This window comes from Dipodomys merriami, unplaced genomic scaffold (genome assembly GCF_024711535.1).
Source record: "Dipodomys merriami isolate MVZ:Mamm:240054 unplaced genomic scaffold, mDipMer1.0.p SCAF_328, whole genome shotgun sequence".
NCBI classification, from domain to species: Eukaryota; Metazoa; Chordata; class Mammalia; order Rodentia; family Heteromyidae; genus Dipodomys; species Dipodomys merriami.
In genome coordinates this window covers 1,235,990-1,250,880 of record NW_027204804.1, presented here as the reverse complement: position 1 = coordinate 1,250,880, position 14,891 = coordinate 1,235,990, and the positions used below count along the sequence as shown (strand labels likewise).

At 52.8% G+C, this 14,891-nt stretch overlaps 1 protein-coding gene and 1 long non-coding RNA gene across 4 annotated transcripts; both read right to left on the bottom strand.

Annotated features, from left to right (window-relative positions):
* Positions 1–4,581: 4,581 nt before the first annotated feature.
* LOC138841768 (F-box/LRR-repeat protein 19-like) lies at positions 4,582–12,811 on the bottom strand. Of its 3 annotated transcripts, none has more exons than XM_070042653.1 (7): positions 11,923–12,811; positions 10,450–10,650; positions 7,956–8,099; positions 7,746–7,832; positions 7,431–7,649; positions 6,755–6,916; positions 4,582–5,097 (listed from the first exon to the last, which is right to left on the bottom strand). In XM_070042653.1, the coding sequence occupies exons 2-7, from the start codon at positions 10,624–10,626 to the stop codon at positions 4,582–4,584; spliced, it is 1,305 nt and encodes a 434-aa protein (XP_069898754.1). In that variant the 5' UTR covers positions 10,627–10,650; positions 11,923–12,811. The 3 variants fall into 3 exon arrangements, with proteins under 3 accessions (XP_069898754.1, XP_069898755.1, XP_069898756.1); XM_070042654.1 differs by having other exon boundaries at positions 6,884–6,916; XM_070042655.1 differs by lacking the exon at positions 6,755–6,916 and having other exon boundaries at positions 11,923–12,002.
* Positions 12,812–13,513: 702 nt separating this feature from the next.
* LOC138841771 (uncharacterized) lies at positions 13,514–14,891 on the bottom strand. The gene is made up of 3 exons (XR_011376496.1): positions 14,801–14,891; positions 14,332–14,516; positions 13,514–13,702 (listed from the first exon to the last, which is right to left on the bottom strand). It is a non-coding gene; the product is annotated as an uncharacterized lncRNA (long non-coding RNA).

The following is a 14,891-nucleotide window of genomic DNA, read 5'->3' as shown; positions in this document are numbered from 1 at the left end:
CCCTGTGCTGTTCTTTGCATTAAGCATCAACACTCACTACTAAGAGAAGCACTTAGTGCCTTCCCTAAGGGTTCTGGGAGTTCACTGAGGGTGACAGGGATTGACTGGTTCTTTGTAAGCTGGGAAAACACAGAGGCAAATGGCGGGAAGCACTCTTACAAGCAAGGGTATGCTCATATACTGGAGAGACAAGACTGAGATCCAAGTTCTCACCGATTTTCTCATGATGCCAGCCCATCCTCTAACAGGCTCATCAGCCTCTTAGGCCCACATGAATCTCTACATTCTGATTCCAAAAGTCTTTTTGAAGAAGCTCCCCCAGGAAACCAACACAGGGCTGGGCCAGCCTGACCTGCTTGCTACAAGCTCCCTGCCTCCAGGGCACCACCCACAGCCAGTTCTTCCTTCTCAGAGTTCTCAGGCTCACTGATACCACCAGTGCCCTTCAATGTATCCATCTCTGGGCCTTTCTCCCAACCCCACCTGGCCTTGACACCGTGTTCCATCCAAGCTGTTCCTGGTTGCCTTCTCTGCCCACGGCCATGAACGTTCCCCCTTCCTTGTCTTCCTTGTATCTCAACACCTCCTCCATACTCTTCTGCCCGCCCTCTCCCCTCTCTTGGCTTTGCAGTTCCAGGAGAGATGGAAGAAAGCCACCAGACAGGAAAGCCTGCAACTTCCTGTTCTCCCACCTACAACTTCTCTCCAGCTCCACCCTCTACTCCTTCTTTCCACACTCCATCCTGATTTCTCACTTTCATTCATTTGGTAAATGTTGCTTTAGTATCTACCCAATACCAACTGCCATCCTAGAAACCAGGAACATAGGAACAAAAGGATCAAGTCCCTGCCTCAGGGATGATGTCTGACAGCGTGAGGTCTTCGCTCTTCCCTTTCTGACTGCCTGACCCTCTGATGGTGGCAGCGGTGCTAGGGACGGAATGTAGGGTCCTCTACGTCTTAGGCAGGTGCTGCAACTCCAGCTCACCAAGGCTTTATTGTAGCAAAATTCAACTACCACCTGTTGGTCCTTGATCACTCTCAGCAATGTGCACCACTGAGGGTTCCTCCATCTCTTTTCTCTTGAGGGCACCCCCAACCCTTGATTATCTGGACTTTTTTTTTTGCCAGTCCTGGGGTTTAAACTTAGGGCCTGGGCACTGTTACCAAGCCTGTGCTCAAGCCAAGGCTAGCACTCTATAAAACTTGAGTCACAGTGCCACTTCTGGCTTTTTCTATTTATTTGGTACTGAGGAATCGTACCCAAGGCTTCATGCATGCTAGGCAAGCACTCTACCACTAAACCACATTCCCAGCCCTCTCAACTCCTGAGCTGTGTTTTCTCTAATTTAGAAACAGTCACATCCTGCTTTCATCTCTCTCTATTGAAGCCACTACCCTACAAGTTGGAAACTCTCAAACTTATACCTTTTTCTTGAGCACCGGACATACAGACCCAGTCCCAATTTCATGTGACTGGTTGCCAAGCCTTGCACAGTGTGCAGGTCAAATGGTCAAATCAAAATTCTTCACTTTTCCCTGAAATCTGCTCCACCATGACTCCAGAGCCACAAACCCAGCTGAAATACACCCTGCTGACCCCATAGCCAAAGCCACCAAATCCAAGCCATTTCCCTTCTTAAAAAGTTCTCAACCTGAATGCCGGGCGCTGGTGGCTCACGCCTGTAATCCTAGCTACTCAGGAGGCTGAGATCTGAGGATCGCGGTTCAAAGCCAGCCGGGGCAGGAGCGACCGTGAGACTCCTATCTCCAATAAACGACCAGAAAACCGAAAGTGGCGCTGTAGCTCAAGTGGTAGAGTGCTTGCCTTGAGCTGAAGAGCTGAGGGACAGCGCCCAGGCCCAGAGTTCAAGCCCCACGACCGACAAAAAAAAAAAAAAAAAAAAAAAAAAAAGTTCTCAACCTGAGGCTCTTCCAATGTTGTTGCTTCTGTCCCCAATTGGCAAGGCTTCCTGACTGGTGGATCCCCTTACCTTGATCCACCCTAAGCTTATCCTTTGGACCAAAAGGCATGTGACAAGTACTTCCAGGCAATTGCTAAGTGCTTGCAGGAACACCTCACTTAATGCCATTAGGTAAATATAGTCTACTACCACAGACCAAAAGCACTCCAAACCAACAAAAAACCCCACATACAAACATTTTTATTGCTCCTCTCTAAACTATAGAGTACAATGACTATTAACATAGCATTTACCTCGTACTTGGTATCATAAGTAATCTAGACATAAAAATGTATAGGAGGACACGTGTAGGTCATACGCAATCACATTATCTTACAATAAAGAACTTGAGCAACCCTGATTTCGGTATCCTGGACTGGGGAGACCAGCGTACAGGTGCATTAATATGCACCCCAGATTATAAATGAGAAAAGTGAATAGAGCCACATATGTCACAGTCAATGAAACTCACATGCTGAAACCCGAGAAGAAGGCCTATCCTCTCTGGTCTCCTTTAAGCCACAAGTCTCTCCCTGAGACAAAAATCAGGTCCTTTTCTTTTAGTTCTGGGTCCCACAATGCCAAGCACAGAGCAAACAAGTCCCACTCAATACGTGAGACTGGTTAGCCCAGGACCTTCGGTCACTAATTGTTTCTATGTTGTAGATGGACTGGTGGCTGTGCAAGGCCACAGAGACATGTGCCAAAGACCCAAAGGCTAGGTTTTCGGTAAGTATTAGTGACAGGTCAATAATGATGATCACAGGTAAGACTGAAGAGCTCCTACTTCCTAAGTACTCTGTACAGTTCTCTAAATGCAGCACTCAACAAAAACACTACAACGTGAGAGTTCTGGTTATCCCAGACTTACAGATGAGGAAACTAGAGGCCGGGGGGACTGATGTGGTAGTGCATGCCTGTAAGCTCAGCTAGGATGGAGCAATAGGTGGGAGGATACAATCTGAGGCCATCCCTGAGGGAAAATGCTAAAGCCAAAAAAAAAAAAAAAAAAAGGCTGAGGTCCTGACGCTAGTGGTAGAATACCCGGGCAGTAACCACAGGCCCTTCAGTACAAACAAAAGAAAGGAGAGACAGAAAGCAGGGGGAAGAGGTGGAGAGAGAGAGAAAGAGGACAAGGGGAGGAAAGAGAGAAAGGGAGGGAGGAGGGACTGAGGCCTGGGGAACTTAAGAAACCAGCCCAAGGGCATACCACTCATCAGAGAAAGAACAAAAATCTACAGGAATTTGTCTTCAGAACCTGTGCTCCAGGTCTCCTGGCTCCACAGAAACCAAAGGGCAAGCAGTAGCCCTCCAGGCCTTGTCCCAAAGAAAGAAGATTAAAGTTTTGAGTCTAGCCACTATGGCTGCAGCCACAAGTGTTCTGCATTTGCTCACAGTGCTGCTTTATGGGGAACAAATCAGCTAAACTTCTTTGTTTTTGTATGAGAGGGTGTCTCAATATGCTGCCCAGACTGGCCTTGACCTCTCAATCCTCCTGCCAAATGCTGGTATTATAGACATGTACCACCACACCTGACTTTAACTACACCATTTGTAAAGTGCTCAACAATACAGAGAATGGGGCTGGGAAGGTGGCTCAGTGGTAGAGCGCTTGCCTTGCATGCATGGAGGCCCTGGGTTCAATTCCTCAGCACCACATGAGCAGAAAGAAAAAAGCCGGAAGTGGCGCTGTAGCTCAAGTGGTAGAATGCTATAGCCTTGAGCTGAAGAGCTGAGGGACAGCACCCAGGCCCAGAGTTCAGGCCCCACAACTGGACTCCCCCCGCCCCCCCCCAAAAAAAAAACAATACAGAGGATGCCCAGTCCACAGTTCGTGCTGGAAAAGAACCTAAACTTACTTAATAAAACATTTCTTAAAACATCCCTTTGTTCTGTGGTGGAAACAGAAGAGATAAAGTAGATACAATATGTGTCCCTATCCCAACAGCTAATGGGAACATGAAAATGAGTGAGTGAATGAAGGTTTGTCATGCTGAAGGCCCCTGTGTGTTCCACTATGGAACAGAGTGCTGTGGGAGTTGGATAGAGGGGAGGAGGAAGATAAAGAAAAAGGGAGGAGGAGAAGGAGGGCAGGATCGGAGAGGACAGAGGCTCAGCATGATCAACATTTCTCAGGAGGCCTTGGGGGAAAGGGAGGAAGGAGGGGAACAGAGGACGGGCTGAGTTAGTGTGGCTGTTTTAGAGAGGGCAGGAGTTACCCCAGCAAAGGGCTTTCCCATGTGCAAACAGAACCAACAGTCAGCTGTTCTCAGAAGATGGATCATGAAGTAAGACACTGTGGTGCAGCCTAGAACATATGCTTGGTACCTATTCCATGTAAACAATAGCCACTACTAAGAGAATATGGGAGCCAGAGGATTTAGGTCCAAATTCCCAGTTCTACCACTTCCTTTCCACATGTGCTAGGCCTTCAGCTTTGACTAACACCCCTCTCACAGGTATGGTTAGCAGAGCTCATGAGCAGAAGGCTGGCTGTGCACATTAACCATGAAGTGTCACACTGTGATAGGGACACACTGTGCTGGGCCAAGACCCCAAGAGAACAGAGACCTATTACAGGCCACACAGCAAGCATCAAGCAAGCGTGGTATGGCACTCACCAGCGGCTCCAGGTCCGGCAGACTCGCATGCACACACAGAGCTCTCGGGGCCCCAGGTGCTGGAAGACACGCAGCCAGGCGGCTCGAGGCAGGGGGTGGTCGGATCCAGCAGCCAAAGGCAGTGTGTCAGGCTCAGGGCTTCGAGGGGGAGGTCGCACCACATGCCGCTCCAGCTGTGGAGGCCGGGGTGGTGGGGCAGGGCCTAGGGGCCAGCTGAGCAGGGGCCCCCCACTGCCAGGGCGCACGGCTCGCCGTCCCCCACGGTTCTCCTTCTCGCCAGAGCTGCCCCGGGCTGGCCGGCGCCCATTCCGGGTGTCACCGGGAGCCTCGTCCTCACTCAGGGATGTGCCTGATGAGTCGGAGTCTGAGTCTGAGTCCGAGGAGGAAGAAGAGGTGTCAGGCACCCGCTCTAGCAGCTGGCACATCCGCTTGAAACGCTCCAGCTTCTCCCTCTGTGGCGATGGGGATGGCACTGCTGGGCCCTCAGCAGAGGCCAAAGGCGGCTTTGGTTTCTGCAAGAGATAGGACAAAGCTGTTCTAGGCTCTGGAACACTTTCCCATCCCCCACCCACAAGGACTCACCAGGGGTTGAATGAACAGCCCAGGGGCTAGTCCTGAGTTCCAAACTGCTCTCAAATAATGTGCTAGCCCTGGCCCTCTCTGGACTGCAGTTTCCTCATGTGGAATACAGAGAGACACATTGAAAAATTCAAAGTTTCGGCTGGGAAGGTGGCTTAGTGGTAGAGCACTTGCCTAGCATGCATGAAGCCCTGGGTTCCATTCCTCAGTATACACAGAAAAAAGCTGGAAGTGGTGCTGTGACTTAAGTGGTAGAGAACCAGCCCTGAGCAAAAGAAGCTCAGGGACTGGCAAAAAAAAAAAAAAAAAAATTCACAAATTCCAGTGGACCATGTACTTCCCAAAGCAGAAAAGTAGAGACAATAGCTAAAGACCGTGTTGACTGCTGAGCTGACTTGCTTATTAAGTCTGTGCAATCTAGGGAAGCCCCTACTTCATCAGGTGGGGCATGGAATGGCTCAACTAGACTATTTCAAGTATCTACTCCACAACATAACTATGACCATCTGGCCCTGTGTGCAGCATCCTTGGCTTACTGACTGAGTCCTCATTCATTAATCTCTACATAGTGGTAACTTGGGCCACTCTCTTTAGACATAAAGAAAATGAGGCTCAAAAAGAATAAATGACTTGCCCAAGGTTACAAGCTGACAAATGGCTGGGCGCTAGTGGCTCATGTCTGTAATCCTAGCTATTCAGGAGGCTAAGATGTGAGGATCATGGTTCAATGCCAGCCTGGACAGGAAAATCTGTGAGATGCTTATCTCCAATTAAGTATCAAGAAGGCCAGAAATGGAGTTGTGTTTCAAGTGGTAGAATGTTAGCCTTGAGCAAAACAACTCAGGGACAGTGTCCAGGCCCTAAGTTCAAGTCCCAGGACCAGTGCGGGCGCGCGCACACGTAGAACAATACAGCCAGGCAGACCTTGTATTTAGAGTATGAGTACAAAGTAACAATATCTGAATTCTAGCTTTGATGTGTATAATCTTGGGCAAGTTTGGTTTCTTGAGACAATGTCTCACTTTGTAGCCCGAGGCTGCCCTTGAACTAGTGGTCCTTCTGCCTTTGCCTCCTGGGTACTGGGATTACAAGTATGTATAATCATGCCTAACAAGTCTTTTAAACTCTCTGGACTTCATTTCCCTTGAATCTAGGTAAACTTCATAGTTTCTAAAGATCATGTACTTCATTAGGCTTAAATTGTGCTGTGAAATGGAGTGGTGGAGGGGGTTGGGATGCAACTTAATCTCCATTTTGCAGATGAAGAAACTGAGGCTCAGAGCAACTGACAAGTAAGTGGCTAAGACCACAGAGTCAGCAGTTGGGCAGAAATATGAACTCAGTTCTTGTCCCTTTAAGGCTTGGAAAGATGGGGCAAATGGATCAGATAATATACTGAAGGTTCTTCTAAGTCAGGGATCCTGTGGCCTGGACACAGCCCACTTTCCCAACCCAACTCTTCCCAGGAATCCAGATGCACACTGGAGGATGGGTACAGGACAAAGTCAGCAGGAATGGACAGATCTGTCTCCTTGGTGGAGGGTGGGACAAGGAAGGACGGGAGGGGGAAGGAGGAGGTCCCCGGCACACCTCCCAGTTCTCGGGAGGGAGCCCAGGGTGGCAAGATGAGAATGCCTGGCTTGGATTCAGAACCCTGGGGGGCAGAAGGCCCGGGCCGCCTGGTTCCGATCCTCGGAGGAGGCAGGAGTCTCCACCCACCTTCTTCAGGTGCCTCTCTCGGCCTCCTTTCACCTACCAGGTCAAGAAGGAGATATGGGGGAAGGAAGAGACCCCATTAGGCCCTCACTGCTCATAAAAATAAGGTCCACGCCTGCCTCTTAAGACTACAAATCCCAGAAGCTCCCATCCCAGGAAGAACTTGGAGCATGCTCACCTAGCAACCAGTTTCTTGGCTCACTGAGCATGCTCTCAACTCCTTTCTTTTCCCTCAGGCTCTTTCCAGCCCCTCCCTCCTCCTCTGTAGCAGATAGTCTGAGCATGCTCTCTCTTCCTCCCTAAAACACCAAGGGCTCCCAAAGCTTCCAGACTGAGCCAGTTCCTCCTCATTTGTAATTTTCTCACAGTAAGCACACTTTTCTACCTGGGACTACTCTTAAACTACATCTCCCCAAGACACCTGGGGAACCTCCAAAGTGTGGCTTCTCATGCCTACCCTCTTACAAAAATAAATAAATAAATAAATCAGCCAGAACTACAGCTCCCAGAATTCCTCAGGCTGGTCCTGTGAGCATGCCCTACAGCTTACCTTTTTCCTTGGGGTAGGGGGCTCATTCCCTGCCTCCCTCTCTTTCCGTTTGGGGGGCCCAGGCACATCCTCAGGGGGAGGCCCAGCAGGTAAAGGGCCCTTGCGCCTGGGTGGGGGTGGAGGAAGCGGTGGTTCCTCAGTCAGCTTCCATCCACTCCCTAGGCTGGCGCCCTCCTCTCCGTTGTCAGCCCTGCGGCGGCCTGGCCCCTCACCTGCATCCTGGGAGGGTAGAGGCTGGGGGTAAGGCCATATCCAGCTCTCTAGCCCCTACCAACTCCAGAGCCAAACACCCAACTCAGCCCAGACACTGCCTACCTTGCTGGTGCGGCCTTCCTGCGTGCAGCGAGGGCACTCCCAGCAGTTGGGGATCTCTGCATTGATGACACCCTCAGCCTTCCCCATCTGCAGGCAAGAGGACAGAGATGGATGGAGGATATCCATCAGCCCAGAAGCCGCAGGGCTTGCCTCCTTATTCCCTCCAACATCTTGCCCTGACCCAGGCTCCAAGATCCTCAGGGCTATTACCTTCAGGCAGCCAGGGTGGACGATCTCATTGCAGATTGTACACTCCATGAGGCTCAAACCAAATTTCTCCTCTTCTCCCTCTACTGTGTCCTCTTTCCCAGCCTCACCACACAAGAGGCACACAGCTGTATGTGGGAGCACGGGCTGTTGGGGGAGAGGGGACATTAGGGATACCAAAAGCAAGAGACAGGGGAAGAGACTTCTTTCTGGGGACCCTGGACAACTGCTGGGTATGGTTATGAATCCATGGACCGAGCTGGGTCAAATTCCAAATTTGTTGTGTTGGGGCAATATGACCTTCAGTGACTGATTTAACTTCAGTCTCCATTTCTGCATCTGTAAAATGGGGCTAGGAATCTCCCTACAGGACTATCCTAAGAATGGAATAATATATAAGGAGCATTAGATACATAGTTATCACTGTGGTGACTGTTACAACTGAAGCCAAACCCAGTTGACCCTGAAATTATAGCTGGCTTGGGAAGGAGAGAGAAAACAGGCAGCAAAGAGAATAAAAATATTCAGAGAAGATAGACAGGAGTTTGTGGTAATTCAAAGGCTGTTCAATGGACAACCTAAGGATAGCTTCTAGATCCTTCAGTGAGCCCCATTTTGCCAAGACCCCTGGGAACATTGAAGCCAGCTGCCTAGTCCTAGAGAAAATGGGAACAGTCTTCAGATAATGTGACTTTGGGGAGGACAACGGTAACACTGAGTCACATCAGGGATACTGAAAGTTGTGAGCTAAGATCAAGGAAGATGCAGGTAGGTAAAGGAGGAACAGGAAAATAAGGCAAGGGTTGAGAGAAAAAGAAAGAGAGGAGAGGTGTTGTGGGGTGAAGAGCTGAACCAGGAAAAGAGTGCTGGAGGAAGAGGGAGGTAGTGATGTGGGGAGGGCGTGCAGGATGCAGCTGGCTCTTCATGGCTGCTGGGGAAGGGCTATTCTCTGGGGCCCAGGGACACTGAAAGGATGAGGAAGGCAGGGAGGAAACCCATGTTTCCCTGACACCTACTGTGTGCTAGGCCTTGTGCTAGCCATATTCATACACGTGACATTGTTTAAGCTTTTACAAGTCAGCAAGAGAAACATTTTATAGAGCAGGTACACGATGTTCAAAGTGACTTGCTCAAGGTCAAACGAAGAGGGAACCTGATTTCAAATCCAAAGCTATCCGGATAGGTTATGAAGTGAGAGAGATGCTAGGAGGCAGTGGCTCACATCTGTAACTCTAGCTACGAAGGAGGCTAAGATCTGAAAATCACAGTCCAAAGCCAGCTTAGGCAGAAAAGTCCATGAGACTCGTAATCGCCAATTAACCAGCAAAAAACTGGGAGTGGAGCTATGGCCCAAGTGGTACAGCATGGGCTTTGGGAAAGTGAAAAGGCCCTGAGTTTAATCTCCAGTACAAGTGCACACATGCACACATGCACTAGTGTGCATGAATCACACACACACACACACACACACACACACACACAAAAGTGCACAGACAAACCTGGAGTGCTATCCATTAGGGCTAAGCTTTCACAGTATCTGAGTCCCTGAGCTGGGGAGAGTGAAGGCAGGGACTGAGGCCCACTCTTCTGTGAACCCTAACATTGTCTCCACTGGAGATACAGTTGTCCCTCGCTACATTTTGGTTTACTTATTGCAGCTACAATGTGTCGCAGGGTTTGTTTTTTTTGTTGTTTGCTTGTTTTTGTTGGTCATGGGGCTTGAACTCTGGGCCTGGGCACTGTCCCTCAGCTCTTCAGCTCAGGCGAGCACTCTACCACTTGAACCACAGCGCCACTTCCGGTTTTCTGGTGGCCAATTGGAGAAAGGAGTCTCATGGGTTTTCCTGCCCAGACTGGCTTTGAACCCCAATCCTCAGATCTCAGCTTTCTGAGTAGCTAGGATTACAGGTATGAGCCACTAATTTCTGGCTTTGTATCTCAGGTTTTAAAAAGCCTTCACCTGGGCTGGGAAGGTGGCTCAGTAGTAGAGCGCTTGCCTTGCATGCCTGAGGCCCTGGGTTCGATTCCTCAGCACCACATAAACAAAAAGAAAAACCGGAAGTGGCGCTGTGGCTCAAGTGGTAGAGTGCTAGCCTTGAGCTGAAGAGCTGAGGGACAGCGCCCAGGCCCAGAGTTCAGGCCCCACAACTGGACCCAAAGAATAAAATAAAATAAAATAAAAATAAAAAATAAAAAGCCTTTACCTATCGCGAGAGTTACATTCTAGACCTCCTGATAGGTGAAAACCGTGAAGCAGTAACAAGTGAACCACGCAGCAAGGGAGGAATACATAACTGCTGCTCCTTCACAGATTTTCACCTATCGCAGAGATCTCTGGAATGTAACTCCTGTGATAGGTGAAGGATCACTGTAAGGTCAAAAATGAACATTTAAGTAAATCAGTGAATAAAACTGGACAAGCAGCCACTCTTACAAATACACTCAGGGAACTATGGCCTGGGCTCCCAAAGGCCCAGCATGGTGGGACAGAACTCACCGCAGTGCACTGCCGAAGCAGGCACGACTGCTTCATGCGCCCGGGCCCCCCAAACTTCTTCATGTCTCGGCAGAAGTGGCAATCCCCGCACTCAGTTCGCACACAGGCCCGGCAGCGGCGGCAGCGGGTTCGGCGTCGGCGCGCTCCGGCCCCCGGTCCCCGGCTGCTCGACGACATTGGGGGCGTCAGCAACGCCGAGGGCTGTAGGTAGAAAACGGAAGAGTAAGCTAGGCTTACTGGCTTGGGAGATTTCGGGCTACTACCCTCAACCCTGGGCAATTTCGAGCTCTTCTTTCTAAACAGCGGGTCAAGGGGTCACCCTCTGGTGTGTGTCACTGAGGGTAGGGGACCGCTTCTCCTCAAGGCCGATTTCCCCTCTGCTGCTGGTCTTCTCTGGAAGTCCAGGTCAGAAACTGGCTTCCTGACCTCTCCTCCCAAACACTTCTTCAGTGTCCCTTCCCAAGTGCAGTGAGGAGGGGAGGGACAAAGACTGGGCTGCACCTCTGAGATTCCCAAGCCACGCCTCTGAAGTCCTCAAGCCAAAGCTCCTTGGAAAGACCAAGGGCTCCTTGTCTGTGGAATCACCTCAGGAAGGTCCCAACTCTTACCCAAATGTGGAACACCCAGGCTCTCTCCAATCTAAACTTGCTCAGCTTTATCTCCTGGTTCCAGGGTGGAAGGTAGCACCTGACTTTCTTATCTCCTTTTCTTTTCTCTTTTTCATAGGGAACAGCCATACAATCTCTCCTCCCCTCAAACTAGACACTCTCATGAGATCCAATGGGACCCTTGACCCCTCGTTCCTAAATGACTGCCTCCAGCTTCTCAGATGCCTGTTCAGTCCCTTCTCAGCCCAAGATTTCAACTCCTCATTTCAGGGCAGAATTCCTCTGCTCCAAGACATCCTCTAGGATCCCTCAGGTCAATCTGGACAAACTCCCAGACTCACTGGGATTCTAAAACCCAGCCTGACATCTCCATAGAACTCAAGGTGGGCCCAATCTTAGGTTCCCCCCCTCGCATCTCCAGTTCACCAGGCTGCTTTTCATCCCTAAACGTCTGGAATCCCTGGGGCGGCCCTGCCCATGGAAACCAGATCCTCCAAGATCCCACACTCAGACTCAGCAGGCCTGAAGGGGTCCCTTCCTAGCCAGTCTTACCCCAGCTGCCCCCTTTCCAGGGACTTCCAGACCCATCCATGGGGATAAGGGGCCCTCCAGAGCTCCAGGGGAGTGGCCTAGAGGACGGCGACTGCAGGCAGGGGTGGGGGGGGGTCTGCAAGGGAAGCAGGGTCTGGGAGGGAAGGCCAGTTCCCCAGGGCTGAGGCTGAAGGAGGGAGGGCTGGAGATGAGGAGTTTGGAGCAAAGGGAGGGTGAGGCTGGGGGCGGGGAAGGGAGACAGAGGCTGGGCTGAGGATGAATGGGAGTGGGAGCTGCCCGGGTCTGGGGGTGAGGAGGAGCCGCACGAACCCACCTCACACGTGTCCCGGGAGCCATCTCTCCCTTCTCGGCAGCTCCCGGCGGGTCGGCGGCCATCGGCGGCGGGGGGGCCGGGCGGCGCGGGGCGCGGAACGCTCTGAACGCCGGGGTCCACGGCCCCCCGAGGGCGCTCGGCCCCTCCCTCCGGCGGAGGCCGGGACGGCGGCGAATGGAGACTGGGGGCGCCGGGAGCGAGGCCCTCCCACGGGCTGCGGCGCAGCCCTTCCAGGGGGAGGTCCTGCTCTGGGGGGCTCAGTCCCTCAGCCCCCCCAGACCAACGGGGGCTTTTCGGGCGCAGGATGCTCAGCTTCTGCCCGGGCCCCACTCAGCCCCGGGTCCGAGTCCCGGCTCCCCTCCCCCCACCCCGCCCCGCCTCTCCCCAGCGCCCCCCGGCCCTTTAACTGGCCCCTTCCCGACTCCCACTGCCCAGGGGTCCAGTGACTATCCTGGGGCCCCCCACCGTTTCCGGGGTTCAAGCCCCGCCCACCGCCGGTTCCCGGGGAGGGGGGGGTCGCTGTAACCTGCCCCCCTCCCCTGGGCCCGCCCCTGGACTGCGGCCCCCTGCCCTACGGCTACAGGGCGAAAGGAGGGGGGGGTGTGAAGGAAGCCTCTCCGGCCCCGCCCCCCCAGCTCGCGCGCGCCCCCGCCCTCCCCCCTCCCCCCAGCGCGCGACCCTCGGGAGATAGGGATTTAAATAAAATTTGAATAAACCCCCCTTCTCAAGCTGGAAGGTAGAAGGGAAGGTTGGAGGGGAGCAGGGAAAGGGGGAGGGGGCAACTGGGGTATCTCAGCCCCCCTGGTCCCCCGGCCCCGCGTTGCTCCGGCCCGGGGCCCTGGTCGCCTCTCTCATCCCTCCTCAGCTCCTTCCTCCTTCCTCCTCTCTTCCCCCTTCCCTCCCCTCCCCTTCCCTCCCTCTTCCTTCCCTCCTCCTCCTCCTTTTTACTCCCTCCTTCTCCCAGAGGAACCCCGCCCCCACCTCCTCCTTATCCCAACCCTCCACTTTCTAGGACGAGAGTGTGCAGGGCACGACGGGAATTGTAGTCCTACGAACGCTGGTGCTATCGTGGGAACAATAGGACACAGGGACCAGCGGGCACTACAAACAAGATGGCGGAAGGTAGGCCACGCCGGGAGCCGAGCATCCCGGGAGTTGTAGTCCAGCAGCACCGACGCTCCTCGTTGAAGAACATAGAAGAGGAGCGGGAGGGATGACTACAAACAAGATGGCCTGCTACCCCAACCCGACCTCCTTCCCAGGCACTCACACGCCCTCCTGTCCACAACCCTCCGCGTGTGTGGTACCTGACGGGAGTCGCAGTCCATCTGCTGCCTTCCCGCTGCCATTTCTACGCGTCAGGAACAATGGAAAGGTGAAAAGGAACGAGGACTACAAGCAAGATGGCGGAAGGGGGAGGCGTACACCTGACCAGCAGGCGATCTTAGAGGTGCGATGGGAACAGTAGTTTTTCTAGCTCCTATCGTTTCTTTAGGATGGCGGAACCAGGAGGACAAAGAGACTACCATAAAGATGGCAGGCTACCTAACCTCTTCTGGTCGCTCCATTCAGCCACCTTGAGCACCTCGCCCGCCGGTAATACCAAAATCCCGCACCCCCTGCGCAAAGCCTGCCGGGAGTTGCAGTCTTCCCGGCTCCCCTTGGTTCTCTTCGGTCGAGACAATGGAAGTGAGCGGGGCGGGAGGGCTACAGCGAGGATGGCGGCCGGAGGAAGGGCACAGCAACCTGGGATTTGTAGTTCAGATGCTAAGGTTATTCCCTGCAGAAATGGGGGAGAGGACTACGGTCAAGATGGCAGCCGAGCTCACGCCGTCTGCATCAGTGCCTACTGGGAGACGTAGTCCCATCCTGAGCGCTACCGAAAGGACGTTGGCTGTATAAATGTGTGCATCACTGCGGACACGCCAAGCTGCTGGCGGACGGAAACGGAAAGTCTCTTTTCCTTTTCCTTGACCACCCCTTTCGGAGTACTCTGCAGGGAAATGTAGTCCCAAGCCTTCCCTCGCCAGTGGAGGAGAATTGATGTCACCAGTGGGGGGAGGAATCAGTGCGGGTGAGGGAGAACCGTATGGGCGATCTAGGAATGTGGAACGCCCGCCGCCCTAGGGGAATGAGGATTTCATATTTCAAGAGAAGGTTCTTAGAGGAAAGCCACCGTCATCAGTATTGTAGAGACGAGGGAGGCGTGGTACTCGCCAGAAAGTACGCTCGCGCTGTGGTCCCTTGGCAAGCCTCACATCCCCCCCCCACCCCCCACCCCACGCTTGTTCTCCTAAACCTCTGGAAAGCAATCTCTTACTAGACGTGAGGGCCCAGGGAAATGGCTCTGGAATCATACACAGTCCCTCCCCGCGCCCTAGGAGATCACCAGACCTCGGTTTTTCTCACCTGAAAAGTGGGGATGATGATATACCCACCTCGAAGCCAAGCCGAGGTGGGAGTTGGGAGACTGTTCACCAAAGTGTCCTGCTGTGGCACGGGGAACGTGAGAGTAGTAGTTCCTTTTTCGGGTTTTTTTCTAGCCCAGCTGTCCTAAAAGCCCAGGAATCCTTCATGCCGGACAGAGTTCGCTTCTGTAAGAAGAAAACTGCCGGGTAGGCTACCCCCATCTTGAGCCGCCTCCCGCCCATCTTCATCTGGATCCTTCAACGTCTACTACCGATCATTACTCCCAGGGGGCGCCCATTCTCCATCTAACCGAGCTCCTACACACCGCGAATATTCCTCCCGCTGAAGTTGTAGGCGCCGCATGCTGCCCAGCCTCCTTGCCCTGCCTACTTGCCAGTCAGCCTTGGAAGCCTCCCTCAGCTCCTCCCGCCAACACAGATGAACTGCTTCCCACTCGGTGCCATCTTACCTGCCTTCTTAATTTTCCTCCTGCTCCTGGAAAAAAAAAAATCACTCATTGCAGACCCCAAGTCTGCCCCACAGCTTCTCTCTCTACTGGG

Excerpts from the sequence above, each read along its gene's own strand:
- LOC138841768 (XM_070042653.1), bottom strand. The coding sequence starts at position 10,626 with ATGTCGTCGAGCAGCCGGGGACCGGGGGCCGGAGCGCGCCGACGCCGA. Across the intron at positions 7,650-7,745 it reads AGGAAGGCCGCACCAGCAAG|GATGCAGGTGAGGGGCCAGG; the intron begins GTAGGCAGTGTC and ends CTACCCTCCCAG. Across the intron at positions 6,917-7,430 it reads CCCCTACCCCAAGGAAAAAG|GTGAAAGGAGGCCGAGAGAG; the intron begins GTAAGCTGTAGG and ends TTGACCTGGTAG.